We start from the raw sequence: 10,000 nt of genomic DNA on the forward strand, positions 1-10,000 counted from the left end.
CGCATACAAATACACATGCATACGAAGACATGTACGCAAACGACAAAGAGAAAGTAACTCGGCGTTTGCTGGGCCACCTAGAAATATCAGCCAAGATTTCCCCAACTTATAGCCTAATAGCTTTAAAATTGAAGAAGTTATTGGATAATATAGTCCTAGATTATCTTATAATATTGGACTAGTTGTTCACTGTTGGAAAGCATTTGATCATGTACTGGCACAGGAAAAATACAGGCTAAAGAACATCATCAGTATCACTCACGCTCATCAGAAACCAATGACGTGGTATATCAGCCTGATTTAAACGGCAGTTAAAGCTTCCTCCTCTGCACAATCTTCCATCTTAAAAAAATAGAAGAGCAACATTTAAAACAAAAAGACGAGGCCACTCTGGCCTGAACGCTTTTTGCAAAATATCTGTTTCATCATATCTGATTTGGGACTAAATTAACAACAGAAGAAACATGCATACATACATACATACATACTACATACATGCATACATACATAGATACATACATTCATAGATACATACATACATACAACAATACATACATTCATACATACATACATACATACATACATACATACATACATACATACATACATACATACATACATACATACATATATTCATAGATACATACATTCATACATACATACATACATGCATACATACATAGATACATACATTCATAGATACATACATACATACAACAATACATACATTCATACATACATACATACATACATACATACATATATTCATAGATACATACATTCATACATACATACATACATTCATAGATACATACATGCATGCATGTATACATACATACAACAATACATACATTCATACATACATTCATACATACATACATACATACAACGATACATACATACATACATACATACATACATACATACATATATACATAGATACATACATGCATACATACATACATACATTCATAGATACATACATACATACATACAACAATACATACATTCATACATATATACATACATACATACAACAATACATACATTCATACATACATATATACAAACATACATATATTCATAGATACATACATACATACATACATACATTCATACATACATACATACATACATACATACATACATACATACATACATACATACATACATACATACATACATACATACACATACAGGCGTACATAACTCAGTTCAGGTAAGATCTGTTTTGAGTGGGCTGAATTATGTTTCCAATAAGTCATTTAAGATGGTAAGGTTCTCATCAATTCGCAGATAATCTTACCAAAACCCCAGTTTGATCAAGAATTATATGGGATTAAGTAGCAATAGTTATCACCCCTACGCACAGGGAATTTTAATTTGAATCGTTACGTTCATATTTAGTCTTATTCATTCTCTAATCTGTGCTGAAATCGTATTAATATGAAGGATGATAATCGTTTGCTTTGATTACGATAGATTTTAATAGCATATGCTCAGTTATGACTGAAACTGAGTAGAGTTACAAATCTCAATAGCTTGTATTAATGAATCAATTATAAATAGTAATCAAATAATAATCTTGTTGTTACAGCAGGGATTTCACATTCTTGTGCCTACCTATAGATACTGGGATTGAAATTTTCAATCAGAATTAAACACCTTGCACTGTGGAAGTTGTACGATGAACATTACCACACTGTGAGATTTGTGTAAGTTGGTCCGCTCAGGCATTTGTGATCAATTTTGGGGCAGCATATAAGGGTTCTGGCCAAGATTATTTTATTATGAATTAACATACGCCATAAAAAACTGTAGGCAAATAAGACTGTTGGTAATTATGTAACTTGTTGAAGCACACAGTACTGTTAACTATATATACTATATAGTCTACTAAAAGCCTGGTGGACTTGTATGTCCTTTGTTAAAAGCCCCTTCTACAGACATGGTCAATGTATTAAAATTCAAGGGCTAGTGACGCCTATATCACATAATGCTATCTACTTATTGCTAGAAGTACTGGACAAACAACAGTTAACTAAGCATACTGCCCTGGGAAACATTAATATCATGGACACATCAGGTTATATCTGCTACTGGAGCTGCGTAACTCAGTAAACCTGTCTCACAGCCATTTGATGGGTGACTCAACAGGCCAACCTCACCTACTTATGTGAGGAGAATACTTTGAGTTTATTAGTAGTCGGAATTAAACCTGCAAAAATGGTAAAAAAAAGAAGTCCTCATATATAGGTCAACAGTTACCCATAGAACGGGAGACAAAAATACCACCAGTTTATTTCACAATACAAACACAGTATGATGGCAAAAGGAAATTCAGAGAAGGATTGTTAGGTCCTTAATCTAAAGCTGCTCGCTGGGTTATAGATTTTGAGTGATCGTCACAAAACTGGTAACTGCTCTTCATTGTGGTACCTACTTGAACAGGACTTTTATGGGCTTCATAATTAAGATGATGATGGAAATAATGACGATGTAGAAGAGAACACTACCAACTATAACTGCCATCTGGTAGTAATTCTTGTGATGCTGGAGCTAATGGTTCTGGTACTGTTAATGGTAACAGTCTTGCTTTTTGTGATTATTTAGATTGTGATCTTCATAATTTTATTATTTGGTTGCGATTGTAGAAAACACCATGTAGTTGATAATATTTGTGATTATTAGAAGGGTGCTATAATAAGGTTAATAAAAATAATAAGGTTGTGATTATTATAAGGGTACTATAAAATAGGTTAATTGGAATGATATGGAATAAATATTGGTTTGTTTTTGTAAAAAATCTAAGAATTCTCTATCTATAAATAAATAATTTCCAAATTCTAAATCAAAGGAAATCAATTCTTATTGGTCAGAAAATACTCGTTTATGATAGACTAACAAAATCAAAATAATAAAATTGTTAGAATATTGATAATTTTATTAAGCATATTCTCCGTTGGTCCTGCCGATGAATATTTGATTTCACTCAACTGAAATTCTACATGTCAAATGAAGATCAAAGCGGCTGAGTATTCAACAGGTAAAGTCCTCTTAACAGACTACTCGGCTCGAATAACCATAACACAGTCTGAAAACAGTGGACATTTTGACTACAGGTACATTATAGAGAGTACTATACAGAGAGTGGTATGGATCCCTAGTAATGAGCAACTACTCTTTGTTTTCGACCCTGGATGAATGAAACGCAAATCTGACAACGATAGTATTTGAAACCAGAGAACCGAGCGCTGGAACGATACCGAAGGGAGTTCTATCCGATATACTAGTGTTTCAGGTGATTTACTATGCATCCTTTTCAGGAATCAAATAATAAAATGTTACCATCATGGACGGGATAACCAGCAGTTTGTTTTCAAATTAACGAAATCATCTTTTATTGGCTGATTTATTATAAGAATCTTATCCAATATCAGCACAATTGACACTGTTTGATTAATATCGATTTGCATAATACCATAATATTCATAACGGCAAATCTTACGAACCCCACGATCTTTACGATAACTACCACTCTATGAATTCAAAGTGTATTATTATAAAGCAGAAGCGTTATGTTGAACGATGATATCCTTGGTATACAAAATCATAGGATGATCATAAATGATTTGCTATTAACCACAGATCGAATATATTTGAGGAGAAATGAGGCTGAAGAACAGAAACAACACTAAACTCTCTTCCACGCGGAAAAATCCCGCTTACACAACAGCGCAACAAATAATTAAAAAGAGATAGTTTAATTGTTCTTTTGAAAGACGGTAGGATATAGTAAGAGGAAGATTTGGTACCTAATTTTAGCACATCGGGTAACTGCGTAGATGCTCCCTTGTTAAGTCATTCAAAGCAAATATAGCAAGACATCAACAGTGGATGGAAGCATTCCGTCGGTTACGACGATGAGGGTTCCGGTTGATCCGAATCAACGGAACAGCCTGCTCGTGAAAGTAACGTGTAAGTGGCTGAGCACTCCACAGACACGTGTACCCTTAACGTAGTTCTCGGGGATATTCAGCGTGACACAGAGAGTGACAAGGCCGGTCCTTTGAAATACAGGTACAACAGAAACAGGAAGTAAGAGTGAGAGAAAGTTGTGGTGAAAGGGTACAGCAGGGATCACCACCATCCCCTGCCGGAGCCACGTGGAGCTTTAGGTGTTTTCGCTCAATAAACACTCACAACGCCTGGTCCGGGAATCGAAACCGCGATCCTATGACCGCGAGTCCGCTGCCCTAACCACTGGGCCATTGCGCCTCCACTATCAACAGTAACAACAATAGCAACAACTAAAGTAGCAGCGAAGAACAAAATTTTAATAGCAGCGACAACAACAACAAACACAGCAAATATCGAAAGCAGCAACAACAACAACACATACACTGCATTAACAGACATTAAGAAAAATCTCAAAAAACAAACGAAGAAATAATTATCAAATGAGCAAATATTAAACGTTCATTCTTATTTATTTTCATATCACATGACAGAAATATTCACAAAAAAATTTATCGGTAGATATGTTGACATAATCGATGTAACATCTGGCATGACACTTCGTGACTTGTCATGTAAATGATCTTCGATTAGTCAACTCAATATATAGCTGTATTTCTTGAGTAAGTTCGAGTCAATGAGCCTGTAACTTGTTGCTTTAGAATTCGGTACGACATCTTCTCTGGAGGTAGCTGGACATTTTAGAGTGGTTCATAACACGGTTTCTCAGGGCCATCAGTTTGGGGTAGCTGCTGAGCATTGATGGTTCTTCCATCAGTGGGTTCTCAAGGGCACAGTAGCACATCATATCAGCCATGCTCATCTGGAAGGAATATATGTTGGAAATTAGAATTAGAAATTCAATGACACTTTGGCTCATAAAACCAATGTATACAATGTATAGCAATTATTATTATTATTATATTATTATTATTATTATTATTATTATTAGTAGTAGTAGTAGTAGTAGTAGTAGTAGTGTAGTAGTAGTAGTAGTAGTAGTAATAGTAGTAGTAGTAGTAGTAGTAGTAGTAGTAGTAGTAGTAGTGAATGAGAGAGCAGTGCATGCCATCAATGTGACACTGGGGTAAAGTATACAAAGCCCATTATATCCATCATGACTACCCGTCTGATAAGGGCACAATAGGCACATGCATTACAACCAAATGTATGCGACGAGGTGATTTCATATCAAGATAAACAGCACATGATCTTGCAGGTGGGACCCAGTTAGAATTTCCTTCAGCTTGAGTAGCCTATCCCGCTCACAACGTCCCTGAATAAAGGTTGTTTAAGGATGTTGAATGAAACACCCATGTTTCCAGAGGTGAATTATCCACAAATTTCTTTCAACCCATGCCTTTGTTGTTCCCCAAATACTTCTGTTCATGACCAGAGATGCACATATCGTCAGCCACTAAGGGATATACTCAACCGCTTAAGGTCAATGAACAAACATTCAAGTCTGAGGTATTGAGTAGAATATTTGTTGTAGTGCATCTTTTATACCAAGACAAATCAATGTACATGATAACACTTCCAGTCAGTTAAGATCAGAAGCCGTGAGAGCCACTGTATCAGGGCATTATTATTATTATTATTATTATTATTATTATTATTATTATTATTATTATTATTATTATTATTATTATTATTATTATCATTAGAGCAGATTTTGGAAGTTATTTGATTTATATTGCTCACAATAGAGTCAATCTTTAAAAGCTCACATCCAAAACTTCAACTAAGTAGATTACACACCTTCAGGTGTATAGTTTTTCTTTCTGTCTGAATATGAAAATATCATTTGAAGTGATGGATGTTGTATTGGGTATATAGTTATAAATCAGGTGAGTTAAACTTTGGTACAAAAGAGCTAACACTTACCTGGTCACCCATGAAATATTGGCTACCACCGCTGTACATTTCCAAAGTCCTCTCCATGAATGGCAGGATTCTGCGGCAAGTCTCTTGGAATCGCATACGCTTATCAGACTAAAATTTCAAAAAAATGATATCGTATTTACTGTGAAATAATTACACTCTGGACAATATCATTCTATAATAAGCGATATTATTTTCTATGTTTCCTGTCATAACTTCAAGAGGATCATGTGAGATCCCTATATCTTCGGAGGATATTTCTATTGTGCTTTATATTCCCGAGTTCCCAAGGAGTGATATTTAAATAGAGAAGTGAAGGAACGCTAGAAAATTGTAACATTTTGCATGAACACGTGTTCGTGCGAGATTTGTGTAGGACACAATTGATTCAAGTTTTTCCATTGCTATCTAAAACTATAACTGAAATGAATGCAACTACATAGGGAAGGTTATTTTGTTAAACAATTTACCCTTTCAGCCAATATCTCACCATTTAGCAGTATTTTACTATATCTGAGACGAGATCACATGTTTGTAGGAGAGATAAATAATTCCATTCAATAACACCAAGTATAACTTTCTATCATTTTGAATGATTGTTGTTGTTGTTGTTGTTGTTTTGTTTGTTCCTTCTCGAGCCACGCCTGGCTCATAGGGCCGTAAAGATTCCCCACCTGGTCGAGACGCCGGTCCGTCGCAGGTGAGCTGCAAGATGCAGGAGGAAAGAGTGACAGAAAGTTGTAGCGAAAGAGTCAGTAGAAATTCGCCATTATCTTCTGCCGGTGCCGCGTGGATCTAAGGTGCTTTGCTCATAAACACACACATCGCCCGGTCTGAGATTCGAACCCGCGATCCCGCGACTGGGAGTCCACTGCTCTTACCACTAGGCCATGTGGCATTTACAAATACTTTTAATCTCTTTCTTGTGATAAAAAAATATCAATCAGGAAAGATTTCGTTAGATCGAAATTTTCCCTGGTTGATTTAGCCAACTTTTTTAATAAAGAACTGACACCTAAACTTATTTCATAGATTCTGCTGGGGATTCACATTCTCTCAGAAAAATCTTTAAAATTCTTCTTTTTTAGAGAAAATAAAGGTTGTCTTAATTTTTACATGTGTAAATGTGTCTGAACTTTAACTGAAGTTAGATGTGTGTATCAATAAATCCTATCGGATCTAGCAATTCAAAGATTAAGAATACTGAAGATATTAAACGAAAAATACACAGAGAAAATTTGATTCTGTCTTTCTTTCGATGAGACTACCTAAATTAATTAACTTACGGGAACAAATTACGTCTAAAATGCCTGAAAGAATGTTTAAATCTCCAAATTACATCTTAGTGCCCTCAAAAAAAAAACAGGCAGGAAATAGTACTAAATATGTACTAAATATGCTGTATAAAAATACATGCTTTTTCTATCACATCCATCTATCTACCCGTACATACATGCATACATGCATACATACATACATACATATATACATACATACATACATACATACATACATACATACATACATACATACATACATACCTACATGCACGTATGGATATATACACACTCATTGGCAATCGATTGTCTACTTACAGAGCTGCTCATATCCCTGGATCGCTGGAACTGAAAAATAAATTAAGAGAATCCTTTATGTTATATGTGAGTACAGAAGAGTGTGTGTTATGACATAAATTAGAATATAGTTAGTATATGCTGCCATAACGTAATTGGGAATTATGTCTGTGCCATTAACTCTATCATATACATGAATATTTAATAAACTAAGACAAGAGTATGCAACATATTTTGACGAGGGACAAATAAAGATGACCTGAGAGAAATGCCTTTTACATTGGGCAAGGCAAAGTTTCTAAAGCCTGATCTGAATGGCATCAAATCATCCTGACAATATTTCTTGTTTGAGGAGAATGAAGTTACCGAAGCAAAATACTGACTATGACATAAAATATGCTTGTGAAACACTTAGTAAGGTCATATATTAAATTGCAACAGAAATACATTTTGGAATCTGACACGTTTGAGTACATACTATGAATAAGAGAAACTTAAATTTGATATAAACTAGACATAATTATGTCATGTATTTCTTTCAGGTTTTAATTTAAGACTTATCTGTAGTATGGGTGATAGTTGAAGCAAGTCTTATTGTAAACTGCATTACAGCTCTGTAAATCGATTGTATGGAATCACAATCAAGTAAGTTACCAGTAGATCATTGTAATATAAGATTTGTATTACTCCCAGTAATATAAATTCATCATAAGCTGACTTAATTTGCTATTTGAAGTTAACTTGTTTTATATACAAGAATGATATTCCGAAAATTAAATATACACTTCTTCCTGTTCTGATTGTTCTCGTAATTCAAGAGTGGCAAATTTGCAGAATCGTTAGAACGTCGTGAAAAATTCTTAGGGTTATCTCTTCTAGCTTCTAACATTCTTAGTATAAATTCCACCGACTTCAACTTTGCATTTCATCTTTTCTGGAGCTCCATACAAGTACTAGAATTGATGGCATCTGCCGACCTAAAAGTTTGTTACGGTCTCAAGGCCTTTAAATTTGCTGCTGTCTCAGACTTGCTGCAGTGTATTCAAATCAGAAACTATTTTCATTATAATCGAAAACTGAAGCTTATTCATTTAAGACACATACATGGTAATACGTTCATTCTCTCATTACCTGTTCTATCAGCTTATGCCAGATTGGTCAAAAGTCACCCGACAGTAAATCAACTTTCCATAAATACTATTTGTTATTCTGTATTGAGGCGAATGAAAAAATGTGTCGCTCAAGGACTTCAGTTTGAACTATTTTCATGAGGTTTCATATTTAGATGCTTTTATTAAATTCATTCAGTTTTTAAACGTTAATATAACTTGGAATTCAATAGTTTGATTTACTGTCAGGTGACTTTTGGCCAACCCTGTATATATAAATGTGTAAGTGTGTGTGTGTGTGTGTGTGTGTGTGTGTGTGTGTGTGTGTGTGTGTGTGTGTGTGTTTGTGTGTGTGTGAGTGTGTTCGTGTGTGTGTGCGTGTGAAAAACATTCGAAAGTGAAAAAGATCTTTATTCGAACATTGGCACTTGAGATATTGGATGAATCTAAAAATATTAGCATGTAAATATTGGGACACGACTCACCATGCTTTTATAGTTTTAATTTCTTTAAGGATATAAGAGTAATTAATAGTCGATGATTAACTTATCACTTACCATCATTCTGCAGTTACCATCCTGGTACATTCTCATGTAGTCGTCCAAGATGTCATAGAAGCAGTCTGAGATGAAGTCAACTCTGGCCATCTCCATGTTGTTTCTGCCATGGAAACCTAGTTACACAAGAAAAGAGTAGCAAGGAAATATAACTCGAAATGAACCTGATTCTTCAATGAAATACAAATTGACCTTTACATAGAATACATATAGGATTAGGTAGAGTATCTGACATTAAACAATTTATCACCATCAACTGGATTTAACTCTACAGGGTTGTAGACTATATGCTGCATATAATCTTATAAAGAAAGGAAAATAAAGATAAATATATATTAACTATCCCACCATTTCATTTGACCCCACTATTTTCTAATGCTACTCTCTAAATTATAGTAGGCTTTAGATATACGTTTTTCTCTAAATTCATTCATCCACAGATATAGCTGAAGGAAACAACGTAATTACTTTGGTTTCTTGTACTGATGAATATTATTCTAAAGAATGGTTTATCCTTCATACTGGAAATCTTTAGGGTCGTCTGCCCTGAGGAGAGTGGTTTCCTTCAAATTGATCTAATGCTTTCATTGATCGATTAAATGGAGCTACTTGAAACTGTCAAAATGCATTTATAATTGGACATCCTTTGTACTTATTTGCTTTATATATATATATAGTTAATCCAAACATAAAAAACACCAAGAGAAAACACAACAACGCGATGACGTGGAACAAATATAGTATTATTGGATGCTCAGGCAGGAAGGGAAGAAGTAGGGTTTTATGTTTCGAGCGGAGCTCTTCGTCAGAAACATAGGAAAAGGAAAGATCCAGAGAAGGGAAATCGGAGGGAAAAAAT

General features: G+C 34.6%; 1 protein-coding gene across 1 annotated transcript in view; it reads right to left on the reverse strand.

Moving 5' to 3' along the window:
- LOC115211729 (S-crystallin 3) overlaps positions 1 to 10,000 on the reverse strand; it is a 42,376-nt gene that overhangs the window by 26,638 nt on the left and 5,738 nt on the right. The window contains exons 3-5 of the mRNA XM_036502848.1: positions 9,142 to 9,257; positions 7,497 to 7,526; positions 5,905 to 6,012 (exon numbers count right to left, since the gene is read on the reverse strand). Of these exons, the coding sequence (XP_036358741.1) occupies positions 5,905 to 6,012; positions 7,497 to 7,526; positions 9,142 to 9,257 (254 nt within the window). The remainder of the gene's footprint in view (positions 1 to 5,904; positions 6,013 to 7,496; positions 7,527 to 9,141; positions 9,258 to 10,000) is intronic.

The sequence above is a fragment of the Octopus sinensis genome, linkage group LG5 (assembly GCF_006345805.1).
Source record: "Octopus sinensis linkage group LG5, ASM634580v1, whole genome shotgun sequence".
NCBI classification, from domain to species: domain Eukaryota; kingdom Metazoa; phylum Mollusca; class Cephalopoda; order Octopoda; family Octopodidae; genus Octopus; species Octopus sinensis.